The 22,376-nt window shown below is 36.4% G+C and overlaps 3 protein-coding genes across 5 annotated transcripts; 2 read left to right on the forward strand and 1 right to left on the reverse strand.

Moving 5' to 3' along the window:
• LOC107588207 (prostate-associated microseminoprotein-like) lies at nucleotides 1–905 on the forward strand. Its single transcript, XM_016276232.1, has 3 exons — nucleotides 1–115; nucleotides 232–340; nucleotides 737–905. Exons 1-3 carry the CDS (start codon nucleotides 1–3, stop codon nucleotides 903–905), a joined length of 393 nt encoding a protein of 130 aa, XP_016131718.1.
• A 996-nt stretch (nucleotides 906–1,901) lies between these two features.
• Nucleotides 1,902–6,948, reverse strand: rgp1 (GP1 homolog, RAB6A GEF complex partner 1). Of its 3 annotated transcripts, none has more exons than XM_016276195.1 (9): nucleotides 6,859–6,948; nucleotides 5,909–6,024; nucleotides 5,614–5,747; nucleotides 4,583–4,666; nucleotides 4,045–4,194; nucleotides 3,639–3,785; nucleotides 3,364–3,491; nucleotides 2,766–2,943; nucleotides 1,902–2,586 (listed from the first exon to the last, which is right to left on the reverse strand). In XM_016276195.1, the coding sequence occupies exons 2-9, from the start codon at nucleotides 6,022–6,024 to the stop codon at nucleotides 2,363–2,365; spliced, it is 1,161 nt and encodes a 386-aa protein (XP_016131681.1). In that variant the 5' UTR covers nucleotides 6,859–6,948; the 3' UTR covers nucleotides 1,902–2,362. The 3 variants fall into 3 exon arrangements, with proteins under 3 accessions (XP_016131681.1, XP_016131680.1, XP_016131679.1); XM_016276194.1 differs by having other exon boundaries at nucleotides 6,808–6,884; XM_016276193.1 differs by having other exon boundaries at nucleotides 6,538–6,884.
• Nucleotides 6,949–7,730: 782 nt separating this feature from the next.
• LOC107588172 (non-lysosomal glucosylceramidase) lies at nucleotides 7,731–21,872 on the forward strand. Its single transcript, XM_016276196.1, has 17 exons — nucleotides 7,731–8,033; nucleotides 9,230–9,480; nucleotides 11,176–11,267; nucleotides 11,353–11,468; nucleotides 12,099–12,317; nucleotides 12,560–12,799; nucleotides 13,412–13,668; nucleotides 15,258–15,383; nucleotides 16,480–16,664; nucleotides 17,497–17,601; nucleotides 17,773–17,880; nucleotides 18,137–18,288; nucleotides 18,424–18,530; nucleotides 19,612–19,754; nucleotides 19,874–19,989; nucleotides 20,617–20,808; nucleotides 20,899–21,872. The coding sequence occupies exons 2-17, from the start codon at nucleotides 9,290–9,292 to the stop codon at nucleotides 21,115–21,117; spliced, it is 2,568 nt and encodes an 855-aa protein (XP_016131682.1). The 5' UTR covers nucleotides 7,731–8,033; nucleotides 9,230–9,289; the 3' UTR covers nucleotides 21,118–21,872.
• The last annotated feature ends 504 nt before the right edge of the window (nucleotides 21,873–22,376 follow it).

Raw genomic sequence — 22,376 nt, forward strand, 5'->3', positions numbered from 1 at the left:
ATGGATTCCTTGGTGAGACATGGCGCAATGATGATCTTCATGGCCTCTTTGTTGTTGATGAATTGTTCAGCAGCACCAATGCAGTGCCACTTCAACTCCCAAGGTGAGACCAGGTGTCCCATATCATGATATTTACACTAAATGAGTTTTATTTAGAGTGCACTTGTGGATCAGGCACTGTCAAGACTTGAGGAGATTGATCTTCAGTGTGTTCGATGTCTCTCTTCACAGCTCTGTGTGAGTATGATGGGAAGCAGTACTCTATGGGAGAGAGCTGGATGGAGCAGGGCTGTGTGCAGTGCACCTGCCTGCACCCTATGGGAGTGGGATGCTGCGAAACGTAAGAACCGTCACATCTTGCATTCGTTTCTCTATCGGATAATAAATAAAAGAACCTAATGATTGAGAAACTTGAGATTTTTCTGTCTGATCAAAAGTACACTGTCAAAAGTACACTCTTAAAAATAAAGGTTTTTGATTGTAAGAGATGGTTCCATGAAGAACCTTTAAGAAACCATAGAACCATTCCATTGCACAAAGGTTCTTTATAGTGTTAAAAAAAACTTCTTTAGATTATTATGTTCTTCTCACAAAATGGTTCTTCTATGGCATTGTAGTGAAAATCCCCTTTTGGGACCTTTATTTTGAGGAGTGTACTCTTCAGCTGTTTTGTACTTGTTGCTACATGTAAAGTAGTTCATTTCGATTTGTATTTCAATTAATTGCTTAATTACAGGGTGCATCGGCCTGTGGACTTTCCTCCCTGGTGTGAAGTTCGAGTTGAATCTCTGACCTGCCAGGCCACACTGGTGATGACCTCTGATCCTCGCCTGCCCTGTATTCCTGGAGAAGAGAACAATGTTGATCCAAGACATGGAGCACTTAACATGAAACTAGAAGGTTAGCATGCAGGAAGCCTTCAAACCACAAATCACCAGCCTGTCAGCTAACATCTGTCTCACTATTACGTGAGATGGGATATAACTCCTATAGCAACTGTATTCTCAAAACATAACCATTACCATTTAAGTGTTCAGTTTAAAGGAAGATTGGAAGTGGTTTGACATGTATAGAATGTAGGGGAGGAAAGCATTCTTTTAAGTCATGTGTTTGAACAATGTATTGGAGTGAGAGACAGATCAGAAGTTCTGTTGTATGGCATGTTGTGCTTTGGGTATGTTCATTTATGCTTATTCTACCATGTTATTATCACATCACTATAACACTAAATATTAGCACTGTATGGCCCGTTATTGTCTCTTTTACAGTTCATTCCCTCAATAGCCAAGATATTTTAAGCTCTGAGAGCAAAATTAAAAGTGTATTCCCTATTAAATAGTTGCAAAAAAAAAACAACCTCTTCATGATATTTGATTTGATACATTTTGTTTATGGTGCAAATTTAAGCAGCATAGCCAAAGCTTTTCCTTTATCCACTATTGTAAATAATCAGCTTAGTAATATATAGCTGTTTGTCTAATATTTACGTTTACTCTAATAAATATGTATAGAAAATGTATCTCTTTTTCTTTTAATAAAAAAAAAATGACAATCGTACAGTGGTTCTCATGGGCCTCAGCGAACTTTCAAGAGTGCCACAGGATGACTTAAAAGTATTCAAATTAACAAATGATTATTACAAATTAATAAGTGATAATAACTCTCAATTTCAAATGCTAATAAACACAAAATCAAAACGAAACTGAAACCATATTTCTTTTTCCCCATTATTGTTTTTATTGAAGAACATACAGTTCTTAAAACTCCAGGAAAACAATCGTGATTTATAAGTTTATAAACCTATCATAAACATATTATAAACCTATATATTTATTAATCCATCAATACTCAGTTTCCGTTATTAAAACAAGTTTTAATACAAGCAGCTTTGTCATAATTACAGCAGAAATACAGGACATATTGCAACTCATATAGGTGGGACAACAGTTTGAGTAACGCTGAAGAAGAAAAAAAAATCAACAAACCACCAGCTGAAAATAACTCAATAACAGTTTTATTCAGTTATGGTTTGCATATAGAGAAATGGTACAAAATAGCTTGTAATAGAGAATTGAAATACAATAGAAACCATTTGTCATTATAGTTTGGAGCATACGAATGAAATATAGGCAATAAATACAGAAATCTTTACATTACAGTAGGTAAAGCAGTCTGTTGGTCAAGGCTGAAATATAAAGTAGCTTAAATAAAGAATTATCATCTCATTGCACGGCAAAAGATAAAAACCAATAAAACAACTCCAAATATAAGCTACCTTTGAATATAAAATATAGACTGCTAACAAGACATCTCAAAACAACAATAACTTGTTAGTTTTATGATCTCCCTGCACCAACACAACTCAAATGTTGATGCTGTTTGTCCCTGTGAACTGGGAAACATATGAAGCCAGCGTGGGATTTGTGGGAAGCACTTTGATTGGAAGGTCCCAACTGAAGGTGTCCACATCCACATGCTCTGCCCCAGTCCATACTGTGACCTCTGACTGATTCTGCAGAACCACTGGTGCCTCCACTGGCTCCCGCGCTGTGACAAACTCAAAATGCAGACGCCATCTTAACATCACTGGGGAAGAGAATAAAAACACTGAATGAGAATGTTGCCTTATCAGTGCTCATTTATTTTCTTTACTCACATATGTTTGATAACAGATTTACAAAACTCCAGGTTCAGGCTGAAGCAGAAATAGACCAATAAGTCAACCAAAACTGCATTATGCGACTTGCAACTTTTTTATGAGTTACCTATATCTGTGGTGAATCCTGGTGTGACATTAAGGGGTACAGGGAGAGAGAAATGGCTGGAGGCTGTGTGCAAGCAGGACTCTAGATGTCGGCCATGACCGGTGACACTGACAGCCTGGCCGGGACGTCTCTGGTACTGCTCTTGGACCTCCTCCTCACTTTGTAGACTTACTGAATACTGAGCAGATATAAATACACATACACATTCCTGGAGCGCTTCTTCAAACATTTACATCCTCAAAAGTTTTGGGTCAATAGGTTTTTTTTTTTATTGATACTTTTATTCAGCAAGGATATCAAAAGTGACAGTAAAGACTTTTGCATTTCACATTTATTTGAATTTTATTTGAAATAAATGCTGTTATTTTGAGCTTCATATTCATCAAAGAATTCTGAAAAGATTTATTGGTTTTCACAAAAATAATAAGCAGTGTTATTATTTTCTGCTTTCAACTATTTTCAAAATTAATTAATAATAAGTTTCTTGAGCACCAAATCAGCATATCAGAATGATTTCTGAAGGATCATTCTGACACTGAAGACTGGAGTAAAAAAGTCATACTGACCCCAAACTTTTGACCTGTAATGTATTCTATACCTGTAAACATGGAATGTCCCCTTCTGAGAATGTGAAGGTGCCAATAATATCTTCCCCGAGCCTGTACACAGTCTTAAAGATACAGAACTTAGCCACCTTTCCCCGCATGTTTGTGATGTTGAACATATCTGTGAAGGAAATGCATGTTCACAGTTGACACAGAATTCAAATCTGAGCCGAGGACCACAACATAATAAGAGATAGATGAATGACAAATACATTCTTTCAAAAACACAAGCCTTCCCACAATCCCCCACCCACATTCACTCACGCACATGGGCATCGACGTGAGGTGGTGATCATTAGCATGTCCAGAGCTCTTTCTAGCAGTCTTGTATCTCTCCTGCTTCCTTCTTCCTCCTCCAGGAAAGGGTTTGAGGGAGCCACTTCCTCGTCCTGGGGGAACGGAGGCTCTGGCATGCCTGCAAAATAATATTTTCTTACACTGTGGAGGCACACTCTATTCACAGGCATATCTGTCACACATGGTTAATCATGTGTGTTAACCACAAAGTATTCACATTATTTCCAAAAAGATTACACATTTCTTTAGGTGTAGAAATAAAAAAGTGTGTGGAAAATGATTAATGCATCTCTAATGCAACTTGCTGAAAATTCACCTCTGCTTTGCATGGACAAGGCTAAAAGGGACACCATATACAAACCATTTGTGCAACCTACCATGAAGCACTAGCACTCTAAAAGGGACTCGCAGTAACTTGATTGGTGAGTTGACTCGCTGGCAGCCAATTGTGAGCTTGTACACGTATTTCACTGCCTGCCCCCGGAAACTGGGCGGACCATCAGTGGGCACAACCTCACTATAAGAATCTGAATAAAGGGAAAACATTATTTAGTGGTAGTCTCAGTTGAAAAAAAATCTAGCAGAGATCGGTTTTACATGTGTGGCTGTCTTCGGTAGCTCAGAATGACATTAGCCCAGCATAATGTGCAATTACATGACTGAACAGCTGAGCTTTGGCCAGCTGACTGTTGGTTTTGTGCCATGAAGCAGTTTTCAGTGGCATATCAACATTATCTGGGACATGAGGAATTAGCTTTTTTTCTGAACTGATTAAGGGGTTCACTTCTTGTTAATGACGTTGTGAGAGCGTAAACAATGTAAACAAAACAAGCACTTATCCAAAGAAAACGTAACGGGTCATTTAGACCGAAAGTTATATGTGAATCTGTGTCTGGTTTATATTCAGCTTCTTACAGGTCTTGCTCTCTCCAGGATCCAAGCGAAGGTCACAGAACAAGATCTTAGGTGGCGTGTCCAGCACACACTGCCCTCGTTCACCTGGATCAATGAAGAAAAAGAGAAATCATGAAATCTCTAAATCCCTGGTCCAAATTTAAGAGGCTTCCTGTTAATAAATCTGAGATTACAGAGAGCTGGATAAATTAACAAAGCTGAAATGAACCGTACCTGCCGTCTAATCCTTATCACAAGCACACTTTCTGATAGACTCAAAGTATTTGGCTTATACTGTGATAAGAAAGGCACAATTCAACACCGAACAAATAGAGAGATTATAAAAGTCGACAAGTTCCAGCACACAGTGTTAACAGGAAGTCTGTGACCAGTTGAAATCATTACACTATTTGATCTTCAAGTGCTTTGTCAGCCATCATCAGCGTTTGCCTGAAATTTATCGGGTTTCTGACTCATGTCATTGACTCTCACTTGGAACTTGTTAAACTTTGCATTTTCCCCAATTAACTATGTTTTAAATATTTTAATGTAGAAGGTTATTTGAATATTGCATTATTGTGTATTTTGCAAGCACAGCATCCTCATCAATACAAATAATTCCAGTTTCTACAACCTGAACATTTGCTATTAGTGCAGTATTTTCTGCCAAAATTTGCCATCATTTCTGTTCAAAATGTACCCACTGTTGTTGTGTTCTGCATCAGCACTGAACTGACTGGAGTAGAACAATCATTCTACTGACTTGTTAGAGGTGCTTTACAGCAGAATTTGGATTTGAGTCTTATTTGAAGAAGTTTGCATCATTGATTCTGTTCCCCCCCCCTGTTTAATACTGTGAAGCTGCTTTGAAACAATCTCTGTTGGATAAAGTGCTATATATAAACAAAGGTGACTTGACATACAAACCATTGTCTAATTCCAATATTTTAGATATGGATGTTATAAAAAAACTGAGCTTGATTCTGCTCACTTCATCTTTTAACATTACAAGTTAAGCAAAACTAGTCTGAGATAAGCTGCTTATGCTTCACCTTTGCTTGGTATCAATACGGTGTCGCTCTCAGCTTGGACGTCCTGCTTGGTGCCCTGAGCAGGTAGAGCCACGCGACTCTCGCTTGCATGGAACTGGCAGTGGATCTGAGCACTGGCCCAGGCCAACATCTCACTGTGGAAGATGAACAAACTCAATCAATCAGGACTGACAGCACACACACACATATATATATATGTGTGTGTGTGTGTGTGTGTGTATACACGCACATGTACAGTAGAGGTAAAAAAAGAACCCTGTCAATTTGTTTAAACGCTGAATACAGTGTTCTTTACCTGCTGGCAGATGTAGACAGATGTGACATAGGGTTTGTAAAGGTTATAAGACACTCTAAAACTTCCCCGGCCAAAAACACAGGCCCTCGTGCCATTGATGCCACCACCTCAATCATCTGTGAAAAACAGAAAGGTTACATATATACGGCACTTAATTAATGTTGATTTATATATATATATATATATATATATATATATTAGAACCAGTTCTAATATATAATATATATATTAGGACCAGCCCAAGATGGTTTTCTGGCCTCCCAGCCTGCACAAGTAGGTTTGCTGGCTTTAGAGGGGATTTCCAAACTAGGAGACCATCTAAAACCAGCGTAAACTGATTTAAGATGTTTTTAGCAGGGTAGAGAGTAGGTCATGCACTGTATATAATATCTTAGTTTTGAGAGATTTATATTTGAACATATTCTTATTCTTTTAAGCAGTGGCACATGTATTGAAACTATCCTCTCCTAATTAATCTGCCTCTAACAGGAAAATATGTGCGAAGTTGAACAGTAGCTACAGAGCACTATTATCTACGTTGAGCTGGCATCGTGCAGCTTGACAACGACAAATGTTTAGTATATTAGCAGGAAGTCCTAACGTTCTTTTATTTGTTCCCTTTACACTACCTCGAAGTTGTTTATTTTATTTCTTCCCGTCGATTTTTTTATACTTCGTATTCCTGACCACAGAATTTAAAGGAAAAGCGTAGCAGGCGACGCTCCAGCTAACGTTACTTCAAAACAAAACAACCGGAGACTATTCTTGGCGATTATAAGGTTTCCCAGAGTTTTTCCAAACGTTGTTCAAGCTACATTCATAAATACAAAAACAAACGCTGTCATGACATGGAACTAGACTTGAGAAAAATCTTCGTCATGCATATTATTTTGATTTACTCAATAAAACATATCATGGGAAAGTATAAGATGTCATCTCTTTTTCCTAACCCCGGTATAGCGATGTCCAATTTGTGAACGAATCAATCTTATGAGTCAACTCGTTTCAGTGAATCAGTTCAATTCAAGATGTTCACTGTTTGAACGATTTGTTCGCCTAGTCCAAACGACTGAGAGCTCAGAAGCTGATAATAAAAACTTCATGAATAAACAGACCGAGAATTATAATTCCAAAAGCAAGTTTAGATAACCTAATTTGCATTTACATTAAGAGATACTTAAATGTATGTATAGTTCTTGGCAGAAAATAATATTTTTCACAAAACCACTGACAAACAAATCTTTTTTTTAATTTTAATAATAAAATTTAATAGCATAATAAACAGTGATATGTGTTTAACATATGGCTTTACTTGAAAGTTTAGACTAAAGCACGTAATATACCAGGTAAGCAACAATTACGACTTACTGAATCACTTTTGAAACAGTTCTTTAACATGAACTGCTCAAAAGAACCGATTCGATTAAACGAGTAGGCTTGTTCGAGAAGCGTCGGCGCTGCGCAGACCGATCGGCGTACTTCAAAGTACCGCGAGAGCGATTCAAAAGCTTAAAGAGTCGTCTGCTCTCCAATCACTCTCGCGGTACTTTGATGTCATGCGCCGATCGGTTGTGCAGCGCCGATGCAAATGTGACGTAAAAGTCCCATCCAAAATCACAACGGGGGTGGTACGGTTTCCTCTGAAGAAAATAGTTAAGGAAAGTGTAACGTTTAATAGTTTAAATAGCCAAGAGGTGACTTATAAGAGAAAACAGATACAGAAAAAGGTTTGTGTTTCTTTGGAAAATACTGAAATGAAGACACAATTGTGTTCGGTACTTCCCCGAGAGTGAGCTCATTGGTATAAGCCAACAGAAGGCCCTCCTGTAGTACTGCTCCAGCAGTGGGGAATTGATCTCTGACTTCGACTAGTTCATCTTTAAGAGATTGCGATGTGCTGTTCTGCATAAGAAGATGCGTTCTTTACTTAAGGAAACATATAAATGCTGTATACATGCTTTTCGTCTCTAAAACTTAGCTTTTGCTGTTCACTTTGAAAAAATTTCGCAACAAGGTGGATCAGCGCGCACAGGGACACCGGATGGCTCTGCTGACAGTCATGCTGTAGAGCGTCAAAACGAGTGCATCTCTCGCCGCTGACACAGACCCCAGGGTGGAGGCAAGGGTAAGAGAGATTGACACTCCTCTGATGGACTGCGTGGATGCATAGACATAAGCAATGACATAAGTAGCCAGACGTTTAGAGTGTGGCGATGAGAAAGGGTGTAAATGCATATTGGACATTATTGCATCACGTCTTTCAAGCTTATTAATTTCTATAGAATTATTGCTATTTAGTAATGAGCTGTATGTGAGTTTACATCTTTTGCAGCACTGATCAGTGTTTGGGACATGTCTAAATAAAGTTTAAAACCATAATTTGTGTAATTTATGCATAAAAAATTATATTTAAATTTGTAAATAAAATATTATATGAAAACAAATGGATTGGAAACAGAACAGGGTTACATCTAACAGGGTTACAAAATAAGGAGGAAATCATGGATTTAGTATTCGACAGCAAATATATTTTTGTTGTTGTTAATTTCAATCTTTGAAATTCAATTTTTATTATTATTATTCTGTTGTTTTATTTCAGAATCAGAATCAGAATGAGTTTTTATTGCCAGGTATGTTTACACATACGAGGAATTTGTTTTCATGACAGAAGCTCCACAGTGTAACAGAATGACAGTGACAGAACAAAAACACAGATAATAAAAAATAGAAAAATAGAACAAGTAACTAAGGAATAAAAATATACAAATCGACAATTGTATGTACAGGTATATAACAATAGACAGTTGTATGTACAGGTATATTATGTGCAAATTGAAATGTAGACTGAGTATGAGTGTTAGATAAATAAGGGTATGAGTGAGCAGTCAAAAATGTCTTGATGTGGGATAGGCTGGGGATGTACAGATATCTTATTTGTTTGGCCAAATTAATTCTACCATACAGAAAAAGTATAGGTTAGATTTGCCTGGACCAGGGGTGAAATGAAGGAAAGGGCAAGCTCTTGTTATTTAATTAAAAGGAAAAGGATCAGGCTACATCTCCAGCCTGTGGTTGTTTCTGGCAACTGAACTCTGCAGCTCCATCACCCTGGTGACAGGTGAACTTTGCGTTCGTATGTAGATTACCTGCCCATGCATGCAGATCAGACATGTGATCTCAACTCTTACTTTCACAACACAGTAGGCAAGATGTAATTTTGCAAAGCATGTGTCATTAAGGTGATCTGTTGATTTAGCCTTAAAACAAAGGAAATATCGTATATGCATTAACACTTTCTTTTTCTATTTTGTCTTTTTTCAGAGGATTTAGGGAGCCGATTTTTACAGTTTTGGTTTGGACTGGTGATCCAACAGCTCTACTATGGATTTAAATGACAGCACGTCTCTGGCTGAGCTGATGAGTCGGTATGTGTCTACAGAAACAGGATTTGGTGTCCCCAAGGATGGCTGGCGGATATGTCTGGCACACGAGTTCAAAGAGAAGCGGAAACCATTTCAAGCCAGAGATGTCTCATTGTCCAACATGATCGAGCATGTTTCTTTAGGGGTCAGGTATGTTTAACAAATCATATTTCAATAGAAGAGCCCCAGATTCACTTGGTCATTCATTTATTAGTCCTCACGTCATCTACAGCAAACGCAGTTACTAAAGAATAGAATTTGTTCACATCAAAAGCTGCCGAAATAGACCATTTTGCACATCTTAGTGGTGTTTTGCTCTTTACCAATGTTTGGTTGAAACGAGAACAGGAAATATTGTTCAGTGGTTATATTTTGACCTCAGACGGACATGTCTTCATTCCCTTCTTCTGCTAAACCCTTCTCCACTTGGTTCTTAGCAGCATCATTTAGTCAACCAGCGTTTCATGGTTACTGATAACATCTTCATAAAAAAGGACAGCTCATTGTGTTTACAGCATCTCACATACTAGTTAAACCAGAAATCTGAGCACATAGATCATTTATGGTTTACCTGCAGGCACGTTGCAGGCTTGTGTAGCAAGTGTATTTACCTGGATCAGGTGGGGCTGTTTTTCCTCTCTAACTAGTTAGACTGTTACACAATAACTAATACATTTCAGTGCACTTTCTTCCTTTGTATGGAGCTTTGGATGTTCCTGCTATAATATATAAACAGCTTGATGGCTGTTGGCCTGGGTTTAAATTCTGGACATTGTTGTTGTAATTATGTATTAACTATTAATTTATCTCCAACATAACACTACAGCTGCATGGAATTTATCCGCTGAGGCTGGTTAATCAGTGTCGATATCAGTCAATATTTTACATTAATGGTTGACACAACTGTCATGAGTTTTATAAATCTTTATTGTACGTTCCCATTTACACAATCAGTCCTCTGGTGTGTATGTGAATACTGTATTCATGTTGCTCAACCTTCACCACACTTGACTGATTACTCACTAGCATACATACAGCATAGAACCATGACTAGCATCTATATGCAGTCATGCGTTGAAACCCTCCATAGTAGGTGAACGTTGGACTTTTTTTAATGTGAAAAAATTATATAATATTTTTGTAATAAAGGAAAATTAATAAAACAATTAATACAAAGTAAACCACTTGTCAAGTGATCAAACCATAACAACATGTCAGGAAAAAAATCCAGGTCATAAATAAAACATAAATGAAAGAACTAATAATAAATATATAAATAAAATAATCAATCAATCAGCAAGTTGGGAGAGATCAAAGATGCACTTTTCAGACAGATGTGTGATAGAAGTTAATATATTATTCCTTCTGTTGTGCTGGAGATTTTGATTGGGTAAAACATGATCAGTACAAAAAGGGATTTTTTGACACAAACACAAAAGGGATAATGCCATCTGCCCTTTTGTGTTTGTGTGAATCAGTCTCTGTTTCTAGGCGCTCTTGTGCTGAGTGCAACAAGACTGAAAACAGCTGTGTGTGCATTATAGCGAGGAGAATGAGTGAGACAGAAAATAATGAGTTGGATGGAGTGGTTTGAGAGTGACTAAAGGGAAATGTATGTACAGTATATGTGAAAGAGAGGTTCATTATTAGAACTAATGTTGTTGTGAAGCTATAAATACCTTTTTAAGAAGTCAAAGTGTGATTTTTGCATATACATGCCAGTATATTGAGCACAACTCTCAGTTACTCATCTTCACTGTTCATCAGTACCAGTTCGTGACTATATCTGTGTATGACCGAGAAAAAGGTCAGTTTAGTTAATTCCTCCTTGCTTTGTCTGAGCAGGTATCTGAGATGGTGGTACAGAAAGACCCAGGTTGAGAAGAAGGCTCCTTTTATTGATATGTTTCGGGCTTTACCACTAAGACAGATTTATGGTAAGTGCAAAGACAAACAGAAACATCAAAGCAACAACAGAACTCTTAAAATGACCCAGTGTGACAGAGGACACATTTTGTGCAGGTGCTCCTCTTGGTGGCATTGGTGGAGGCAGTATCACACGTGGATGGAGGGGCGATTTCTGCCGGTGGCAACTAAATCCTGGAATGTACCACTACAAAACCGTTATTGCTAACCAGGTAAAGAACTGGTGTGATCCAATAAAATACCTTTAAAAAAGCCATACTACTGGTCAAAAAGTTTGGGTCAGCAAGATTTGTTTTCTTAAATAAATTATTACTTTTATTTAGCAAGGTCACATTAAATTCTTTTGAACTTTCTATTCAACAAATAATCTAAAATTATCTAATCTAATTAAATAATATAAATATGTATCACGATATCCACCAAAATATTAAGCAGTACAACTGTTTTCAATATTAATAATAATGTTTTTGAGCACCAAATCAGCATATTAGAATGATTTCTGGCTTTGCCATTACAGGAATAAATTACATTTTATAAATATATTAAAATACAAAACACTTGTTTAAATTGTAGTAATAGTTCACAATATTACCGTTTTTACTGTACTATTTTTAATCAAATAAATGCAGCCTTTGTGAGACCATTTAGAAAATCTTACCAACCCCAAACATTTGACCGGTAGTGTTTAGTATCTTTGTGACTCACGTTGACAAATTAGTAACTCAGTTAGTGTGTTGGTATGTATAACACCGTTACGGGCAAGTGTGTGTTGTTATAGATGTAGGTGTTCAGATCTCTCCTCCACCTAGTTTAAGTCTGTTTTAACCCCCTCTATCTCCTAGTTTACAGTGTGTCTGCGCAGGGGGGGTCAGACAGTTTATCAGCAGGTGTTGTCTATGGATCGACCCCCGACTCTTCAGGGTTGGAACTGGGGTTATTGTGGTGAATACGCCTTTTACCATGCTCTGTACCCACGAGCCTGGACCGTCTACCACCTGCCTGGCCAGAATGTCACTCTCACCTGTAGGCAGGTGTCACCTGTCATTCCTCATGACTACAAGGTGACAAGCTGACTTTGCCATCACATGAATAAATTGCATTTTAAAATATATTAAAGCTGTGATAAGTTATTTAAAATTGTAACAATATTTCAAAATATTACTGTTTTTACTGTATCAATCTTGGTGAGCTTAAGAGACTCCTTTAAAAAATCTCCTTAACAAAATCTCACCACTTTTGAACAGTAGTGTTACCTGTATGTATATTTTTAATCCACCAAACTAATCTTTTTCAATTTTTTCAGGACTCCAGTCTTCCAGTGGCTGTGTTTGTGTGGGACATTGAGAATAAGAATGATTATGCACTTGATGTTTCCATCATGTTCACGATGGTTAATGGGTCGGGCCATAAAGACGATAAGAGTGGGGGCCACTGGAATGAACCATTTCACCTTGAAAAAGACGGAGAATCTGTGTCTGGGGTGTTACTACATCACCAGACGCCTGTCAACCCTTACACTCTGTGCATAGCTGCAAGAGAAAAGGTAATGTAAATGTTGAAGCAGCAGATTTTGCCTGTAGTAAATTCATGAAAACAACTCCTCTGTCAGGAGGAGTGCACACTGCACTGACAAAACCACTCAGCCAAACAGGTTTCACCGTCACACGGCTGTACTGTGAGAGCTCCTGTTTCTCTGTGCAAATAAGAGCATTATGGTGACTGACTGCTGTGGTTCCCCACAATAAACTATGGAAAGAAACAGCTAATATCATGTAAAGCATGTAAGTGCTTCTCAAATGTTTTATTGAGAAAAAGACTTTAAAGACAGCTTAAACTGTTGATTAAAGATCCAAAATGTATTTATTTTGTCTGTGGAAAAGATATCTTGATGAATTCAGTGTTGTTTTGAAACTGACTTAAATTTTATGGACAAAAATGGTTAAAACATTCTTCAGATAATCTACTTTTATGTTCCACTGAAGAAAGAATGTCTTACAGGTTTGGAATGACATAAGGGTGAGTAGCTAAGTGATGACAGAATAAATTTTTTTAAAGTTAATTATTCCTTAAAATCTGTCTAGGTGGACAGCTCACTAGGTTTTGAGATGGAGCTGTTGTTCTTCCTCTCTTTATTTAAAGTTTCACTTTATTTTAGTCTGGCCAAGAGATCAGTCACCAGATGGCATTTAGCCCGAAGGGAACCTGTAGTGCTCTGTGGAGTGACCTCATGACTGATGGACGACTCGACTCGCCTAAGGACTCCAGCCCACCCACACAGAAAGGGGAGGAAGTGGCGGCAGCTCTGGCTGTGAGCTGCTCGGTGCCTGCTAACAATCACAACAGTGTGGAGTTCAGTTTGGCCTGGGATATGCCTAAAATCACATTTGGCTCCAGAGAGAGAATATATGTCAGGTATGTGAATATGCAGAATAGGACAAATGAAAAATCCCTTCATTTCATAGAGATTATAAATACATCACTGTCACGATTCATGATTTGATACTTGCTGGTTGGTTGTTAGTGGGAGGGACATTCTCACTCTAGAGAGCAGTTGATTGGACAAAAATCTGTGTAGAGCAACATGAATCATCAATATTTTGGCCTGTTTTCAGAGAAGTGATTAGTTGTTAATTTTTTTAATGCGAACAGCATGAAAAGTTGTGCAGGGGAGATTTGTCTCGGTTCAATGAATCCAGATGAATTAGACCATGATGTATAAATATTTCAACAATTTAAAAAAATTATTATCTATGATGACATCTCCAAATTATGGTGACACATAATATGCTCTGGGTCTTTATTTGTTCTTTTGTCTAATCTTTTTTCATTCACTTTGTTCATATTATGGATCAGGTTACCCTCGTCTTTGTTTTCTTTAGTATGTGTGTAAAACATTTTTGTGTCTTTTAATCTATATACACTACTGTTCAGAAGTGCTTTCCTTTCTTTTTAAAAGAAATTAATACATTTATTCAGCAAGGATGCATTAAATTCTATTTCTGATAAATGCTGTTCTATTTCTGACTTTCTGTTCATCAAAGAATCATGGAAAAATGTATCAAAGTTTCTACAAAAACATGCAGCACAACTGTTTTCAACAATGATAGAATCAGCATATTAGAATGATTTATGAAGGATCATGTGATACTGAAGACTGGAGTAATGGCTGCTGAAAATTCAGCTTTGCCATCACAGGAATGAATTACATTGTAAAATATATTAAAACATAAAATTGTAAAATGTTAAATTGTAATAATATTTCACTATATTACCGTTTCAAATGCAGCATAAGTGACTTCATTCAAAAATATGAACATCATTTTTTTGACTCCAAGCTTTTGAACGGTAGTGTATGTCCTTTTTATAGTCCCAAATGCTGATAAAAATGACTGTTAACAGATGCATTCATTATTGATTTACAGTTGTTTTGATATCTGAGAAAAAATTTAATTTTGAAATAACTAAGGGCTTAAAAAGAGACAAACAATTTGATATGCCTTGCCATACTTCCTGTTTCAATAGGAAACAGTGCTTTCATGCAATTTCATAAGATTTTTTTAAAGGAGGTGGTGTGGCTGTGATAAATAAAAAGTACTCTTTACAAGCTCCATGTGAAAGGAAGGGATTCATCAACCGTCATAAAGTTCAGCACACATGAGGACAATCTTAAAAGGCTACAGTTTGTGGCTCTTACATATTCATATTAGAGCAGCAATGCTCATTTGTTTAATCTCAGAGAATCCAGGAGACAGTGATGCATAAATACTACTAATTAAAAAATTTCATTATTTTAGTTTGCGTTACGTTAATGAGAACGAGACTTTACTGCATTACATTAATGGGAATTGGGGGAAATGTGCATAATTGTTATATGAAGATCTTAATGGTCCTAGAAATATGCTTTGTTTTGTTTATGGACTATATAATTGCATTTGAAATGATGAATTAATACCCTTTGATGCTATGAAATAATAACATTGTTTGTGTGGTGTTTGTTTCAGGAGATACACACGTTATTATGGCACCAAAGGAGATGCTGCCCCGTCTCTGTCTCACTATGCACTCACACACTACAGTAAATGGGAGGAGAGCATTGATGAGTGGCAGAGGCCGATTCTACAGGACGGGTAAAAAAAAAAAAGTCATTTTCTCCTTGAAAAATATCAAGCTTGAGGGCACAACAGCCTGTCCTATAGGTTAATTAAGTTGTCTGTGGCTGATTTGTGTGACTGTTATTTATGGAGATTGATTGGTTATAACGAGAACATGCTACGATTGGTCAGTGAAGTGTGGCTGCTATCTGATTGGCTTGAGTAGACGGTGGGTGGAGTCCATGCATTTGTGGATTGTCAGCGTCTTGACGCTAGAAATGTGTCAAAATCCACAAATGCACACAGCGATCCACAAATGCACAGAAAGTCATTCACAGATGTACGGGGAGTGATCCACAAATGCGTGCAGCAATCTACAAATGCACAGGACGCGATTCACAAATGAATGCCAGGCAAAGTTGTGTTTGTGACATAAAAAGATATTTGTGAATGTTTTTTATTTGCAAATCTCATTTGATTTATTTGTGAATTTAATTCATGTTTGTGAATCTCTAAGATTTATTTGTGTATCTTATTCTATTTATTTGTCAGTGTTTAATTTTTGTTAATCTCTTTACATGTATTTGTAATAATCTATTTATTTGGAATTATGTTCCTTATGTAATAATTCTATCTCCATAGTTATTCATCCAAAAGACTGTGTAAGCAAGCAGTCATCCTTCCTGTAAATTGATTCGACTACTTATTTAAATGAACAGGAGTCATCATGGATTTATCCATTATGTGCATAGACACTAAAATACAGAATTAATTGTGTGTGTTTTGAGTGGTATTGGCCCAGTCACATGCAACATACTAATTCTAGGTGTCCACCTATTGTTTCAACATAAGGCAGCTATTCTTTTCAGTTGCTCGGCTGATTAATCTGTTGGTATTTGGCCATTTTGAGAATAGGAGTATAGGTGATATCCACTGCCAGCTTGGCAAATTTCTTTGTTGTGTCATTTTTTTATTTATTTACTGACAGCTTTGTCATTGGACAAACCACATTTTCTGTTTTGTTGTTTTTATATTATTATTATTGTGTGAAATAAATGTTCACTTAATTTATTTCAGCATCCATTGTGTGTATGTTTCACTACCGGTAGACTTAAACACTGTGTTGTTCTAGGTCTCTTCCGGCTTGGTATAAGTCCGCTCTGTTTAATGAGCTGTACTTCGTTGTGGATGGTGGAACTGTGTGGGTGGAGCTTCCAGAGGACGCTGACATCAGCGGTGGGCTTCGTCCTGAGGATGGAGGGCTTCCGGCCCAGCCTGACGTTGTCAAGGAGTATGGCCGATTCGCTTACCTAGAGGGTAACATTCAACATTAACTTAACATGTAGACTAAGTTTAGGATTTATTTAGAAAAGGTTTATAACATTTGATTTGGGTATATAATTAATAAACACACCATGTCGAAAAATACATGCCGAAAAATTATATTTATATACTATTATAGTGTTCATTAATGTTTTGAATGAGCTTTTATTTACAGCTTGTATTTTCAGTTTTAATTTTAGTTTGTTTTAGTAATTTTGTCATTTTTATTCTTTTTTTTTATTTCTTTAAAGTTTTATTTTATTTTATATCACTTTGTAATTTTAATACTTAAACTAAAAGTAGTTTATTTCTGTTAGTTACCAAGGCAACATATTCTAATTTTTTTTTTCTTCTAATATTTATATTTTATTTAATTTCAGTTTTATAACTGAGCATTACTGAGAGTAAATGCTAATTTAGTAGTATTTATATACTATTATAGTGTTCATTAATGTTTGGAATTAGCTTTTATTTTTTAATTTTAGTTTCTGTTTTAGTAATTTTGTTATGTGATTTTTATTAGTTTTTGTTTTTCTACATTTCTATAAAGTTTTAATTTATTTGATATTACTTTGAGTAATTTTAATAAATAAACTAAAAGACGTTTATTTCTGTTAGTTGCCAAGGCAACATTTAAAATTTTTAAATTTTACACTTTTCTTCTAATATTTGTATTTTATGTCATTTTAGTTTTATTTCACTGAAAATGAATTTTAAGAGTTTTAGTTTAAGGTTAAAATTACACTTTAGATCTCATTTCATTATACTCTAACTGTTCATTAAAGTTTAATCCCGGGTGATAAATAAATTGTGTCTCTCACTCCAGGTCAAGAGTACAGGATGTATAACACGTATGACGTGCACTTCTATGCTTCATTCGCTCTCATCATGCTCTGGCCCAAGCTGGCTCTGAGTGTGCAGTATGATATTGGTGAGCTAAGCTTCCAATTGAACATTAAAGACAGTATTTAAATTGATAACTATTAATTTATTTTTTATATTTTGTTTTAAATTAATTTGCTGATACTTTCTCATACTGTTTTGCATTCTCTGTTTGTTTAATTATTCTCTCTTTTTTTCTCTCTCTCTCTCTTATATTCAGCTGGTAGTGTGGTTCAGCATGACCCTACAGAGAGGTTAAATCTAATGAATGGCCGATACTCACCAGTCAAGACCCGGGGCGTTGTACCTCACGACATTGGAGACCCTGGTAAGTTGTGCATAATAGGATACCATGACGCATGCCACATGTTCCAAATATAGAAAGAGAGTTCACCTAAAATGGAAATTGTCATCATCTTGAACCCCATATATTTTCTTGTGGAAGAAAATTAGATTTTAGCATAATGTTAAATTATGAGAAGCACATTTGAATGGTTAAATTGTTGCGACCATATCTCTTTTTTTAACTGATTCACCTCATTCTGTTAATATGTCAGTAAAACCTACTCTTTGATTTCAAACAGATGATGAGCCATGGGTTCGTGCCAATGCATACATGATCCATGATACAGCTGACTGGAAGGATCTGAACTTGAAGTTTGTGCTGCAGGTGTACCGAGACTATTACCTGACACAGGATGAGCAGTATCTGAAGGACATGTGGCCCATATGCCAGGTGAGATTTTCTGTGTTGTATTTTAGTATTTTGTGTAAAATTATATCCCCTGTATATGCAAATGTGAAGGCACTTGTCAAGTTCCAAGTGTTTTAAGACACATTACTCAAATATTTAATGTTCTGGCTTATTTAGACAGTTATGGAAGTGGAGTTGAAATTTGATAAGGATGGTGATGGGCTGATAGAAAATTCTGGCTATGCAGACCAGACTTATGATGGATGGAAGGTGACAGGACCCAGGTTGGCACTCAGATTTTATTTTATTAAATTTTTCAGAAAATTAAATATATATATATATATATACATATATATATATATACCTGTGTGTGTGTATATATATATATGTATATATATATATTAGGGGTTGAATGACTTATGATTTTTTTAAAGTCGACTTTTATGTGATGAAAGTCGAGTTGAAGTCGACTAGTCGCTGATGACATCATTAATGAACAAATAAGTCTAGGGCTGTGATAAACACCTTGTGCACAGCTATGGCATATGACACAGTGCTGCAGTTCTTCTGTCTTTGAGTCCTTATGTTTCTCACAGGTTTCTGCTCATTCTAAATCAGATACAGATAAAGTAGCACAGTAAAGATTACATTCATATGAATGCATTAGTGAGAGCGATTGCATGTCTGAATTAATTCTACCTGGCAGCGTCTCTCTACTAGTAGTGAAGCTGTGGGATTTAGTTAAGAAATATATGCTTGAACTTTTCAGTTTCAAAGCTATTTTATTGAGAAATCACAGAACAGTGTTGACAATACATTTCTGCGCTGAATGATTCTGTGTGTGATGTACGAGCTACTGTCTGTAATGTGTGTGCTTTTACAGTGCAGCAGTGCATTAGATTAGAACGGCGATTAATTTACCTGTACAATAAGCTGTTTAAAATGTGCATTCTCCCGTTCAATTTTCGAGCATCCAGTAATATAATCTCGCATGTCTTGTGGAGCGCTTTCAGAGTATGCATTTATTTGTCATTTTATCTGTTTGGAAACGGAGCGTAAATGTGTAAGTCCTTCAAAGATTTCTTATCCTGTTGCGCCCTCTATAGGATAAGCGACTAGTCGACGTGAAGCTTAAAGCGTCATGGCAGAGCATTTGATTAGTCGGTGCAACCCCTAATATATATATATATATACGTATATATATATATATATATATATATCTATTCAAATTTATCAGAATATAAATTTTATTATTATTTTACATTTTTATGTTTTTATGTTTAATTTGTATATTAAAATCCTGTATAATGACATAAGTTATGTTATGTCTTGAGTAACAGCATCCCTGTGTTTCTGGTCTTCCAGTGCTTACTGTGGTGGCCTGTGGCTGGCATCAGTGTGCATGATGTGTAAAATGGCACGTGTGCTGAAATGCGAGTCTGTTTATCAACGCTACAGAGATATTTTGGAGAGAGGAAGAGCAGCCTTTGACAAACTCCTGTGGAATGGTGTGTAAGCATACACAGTGCCGAAAAACAATTGTTTTCAAAAACCACATTCAACAAACACATTCAATTTAATGCATTAATTTTTCACCCTGTGAAGTATCTTTCTTCTTCTCTAATAGGCAAATACTACAACTATGACAGCAGTGGACAGAGCCTGTCTAACAGTGTAATGTCGGACCAGTGTGCAGGCCAGTGGTTTCTCAGGGCGTCTGGACTTGGGGAAGATGACTACCAAGTCAGTATTAAAAACATTTTACAAGCATGTTTTAATATAAACATTTGGTTGTATTTTTAAAATGTAACTTATTATTCCTGTGATGGCAAAGCTCAATCTTCAGCAACCATTACTTCAGTCTTCAATGTTACATGGCCTTTCAGAAATTATTCTAATATGCTGATTTGGTGTTCAGGAAACATTTATTATTATTATTATTATTATCATCACAGTTGGAAATGGTTGTGCTGCTTAATGAAGTGTGATGAAGAGATACAGCTCTTCAGTTTCAGGATTATTTGATGAGTAGATAGTTTGAAGAACAACAGTCTTTTGTAACATAAATGTTTTTACTGTCATTTTAACCAATTTAATGCATACTTGCTGTATAAAATTATCAATTTCTTTCAAAAAATGTTTAAAAATGTAAATTGAAATTAATGTGAATTGCTATAGAAATATAGTTCATTGTTAGTTCATGATACCTAATGGTAGTGAATGAAACATTACTGTAAAGTGTTACAAATAAAAAAACATTTTATTACATTGCTTTACATATGGGTGACTCGCACTCCAGAGGGAGGAAGAGTAGACTATCCTGGATGGAAACTAACATGGATTTTTTTCTTCATTCATTTCTCTATGCAGGCTTTTCCCAAGGAGAAAATCTGTAGCGCATTGAAGTCTGTGTTCGACCTCAACGTTATGAGCTTTGCAGGCGGGCAGATGGGTGCGGTGAATGGGATGAGGCCAGAGGGTGTGCCTGACCATTCCAGTGTCCAATCAGATGAGGTGTGGGTGGGAGTAGTGTACGGATTAGCAGCTACAATGATACATGAGGTAATCAAACCTCAGATCATATCACCAGGTTCCAGATGAAATTACTCTATTAATTAACACCTAATACATCCCACTGTCTTTTTTTCCCAGGGCATGATAGAAGAGGGAATGCACACTGCGGAAGGCTGTTACCGTGCTGTATGGGAACGAATGGGAATGGCCTTTCAGACTCCTGAAGCATACTGTGAGAAAGGCATTTACCGCTCTCTCGCTTATATGAGGCCTCTGAGCATCTGGGCAATTCAGCTTGCACTAAACAATCGACCAAACCACAACAAAACCACTGATAAAGATATGGGCCAGGGCTGAGCTGGAGCCTTATAAATATGCTGGAGGAAACTTGCACTGTCGAGCCTCCGCAATGAAGGGACCTCTTAATCCTCGTTTTAAAAGACTGCAAAAGGACTTTGGATACAATGTCATCATGGGCTGTTATTTCATTTCCTTAACCTTAATTTCCAATTATTTTGTAAAACTGGCATTTCCACTGAAAATATGCATAAGCTTTTCCACAATCCTTTTTTGTTGCAGCTGTAAATCATAGTTTTACAAGTGGGAGTGTAAAGGCTTGGTCTCAGTGAAATGACAGACTGTTCATTATGATATTGGGAGTAGGGTCATTGATCTTTGGGAATCAAGTAGTTATAGCATGATTCTAAATAATTTTCACTGTATATTTCTATTATTGGAATGGCCTGTTGAGTACTTGAAGAAAGAAACTGCTGGTTCTCTCCTTTTTTTTTTTAAATATTTGTCCTCGTATGTGTCATAAAGCATCTATCTGAGGCTTCGAGAAGTCAGTACTGTACACTATTATACAGAATTGTAATAGATATATAATTAAGTAAATTGGAATGACTGTATACTGCCATCAGATTCTTTTTTTTTTTTTTTCTCAGATGCATCATAAAGCATTTATTTTATCTGCTATATGCTGGTGTTACTGTAAGGAAATGGTATAAAACCCACAACCCTGAGATGCTTAACAGGCATGCCAGGCTAAAGTGTGTGATTTAAATCACTGACTGACAGTGAATTGCCCTCCAAGGCTGCATTTATTTGATCAAAAATACAGTAAAAACAGGATATTGTGAAAAAAATTTAAATAGCTGTTTCGATTTTAATATATTTTAAAATGTAGTTCATTCCTGTGCAGGCATCAATTGCAGTGACATTGTCCTGTTTTGTGCCCCTCAAAAGGCCTTTCATAACTTTCTAGGATGTTAAAGTGTTGTATATGTCTATGTAGGTGTAGAAACATCTTGGGCTCATAAGCCTTAAGATTGTGTCTGAGGATTGCTATTCATTATTAAGCCAACTAACTTGTGAAAGCTTGTAAGACTGATCAAATTACTGAATAATAGGTCTTGTCATATGCATTTTCAAATTATGACTGGGAACCCAAGCTATAATTCTTAAGTACAACCCATTTAATGATTCCTAGGGTGTGCATCTAGCAGCAATATAAGTAGCATAAACACCAATAAGTTCAAATATCCTAAAGTAAATCGTGGATCGGAATGCATGGAAACCATCACTATCATGACATAATCATGCTTTCATGACAC

Source organism: Sinocyclocheilus grahami, unplaced genomic scaffold (genome assembly GCF_001515645.1).
Source record: "Sinocyclocheilus grahami isolate Dianchi unplaced genomic scaffold, SAMN03320097.WGS_v1.1 scaffold99.1, whole genome shotgun sequence".
Classification (NCBI taxonomy): Eukaryota; Metazoa; Chordata; class Actinopteri; order Cypriniformes; family Cyprinidae; genus Sinocyclocheilus; species Sinocyclocheilus grahami.

Excerpts from the sequence above, each read along its gene's own strand:
- LOC107588207 (XM_016276232.1), top strand. The coding sequence starts at position 1 with ATGGATTCCTTGGTGAGACATGGCGCAATGATGATCTTCATGGCCTCT. Across the intron at positions 116-231 it reads CTCCCAAGGTGAGACCAGGT|CTCTGTGTGAGTATGATGGG; the intron begins GTCCCATATCAT and ends CTCTCTTCACAG. Across the intron at positions 341-736 it reads GGAGTGGGATGCTGCGAAAC|GGTGCATCGGCCTGTGGACT; the intron begins GTAAGAACCGTC and ends GCTTAATTACAG.
- rgp1 (XM_016276195.1), bottom strand. The coding sequence starts at position 6,024 with ATGATTGAGGTGGTGGCATCAATGGCACGAGGGCCTGTGTTTTTGGCC. Across the intron at positions 5,748-5,908 it reads CTGTCTACATCTGCCAGCAG|TGAGATGTTGGCCTGGGCCA; the intron begins GTAAAGAACACT and ends CATCTTCCACAG. Across the intron at positions 3,492-3,638 it reads CACCTCACGTCGATGCCCAT|ATATGTTCAACATCACAAAC; the intron begins GTGCGTGAGTGA and ends TTTCCTTCACAG.
- LOC107588172 (XM_016276196.1), top strand. The coding sequence starts at position 9,290 with ATGGATTTAAATGACAGCACGTCTCTGGCTGAGCTGATGAGTCGGTAT. Across the intron at positions 18,531-19,611 it reads TGGAAGGTGACAGGACCCAG|TGCTTACTGTGGTGGCCTGT; the intron begins GTTGGCACTCAG and ends CTGGTCTTCCAG. Across the intron at positions 19,755-19,873 it reads TGACAAACTCCTGTGGAATG|GCAAATACTACAACTATGAC; the intron begins GTGTGTAAGCAT and ends CTTCTCTAATAG.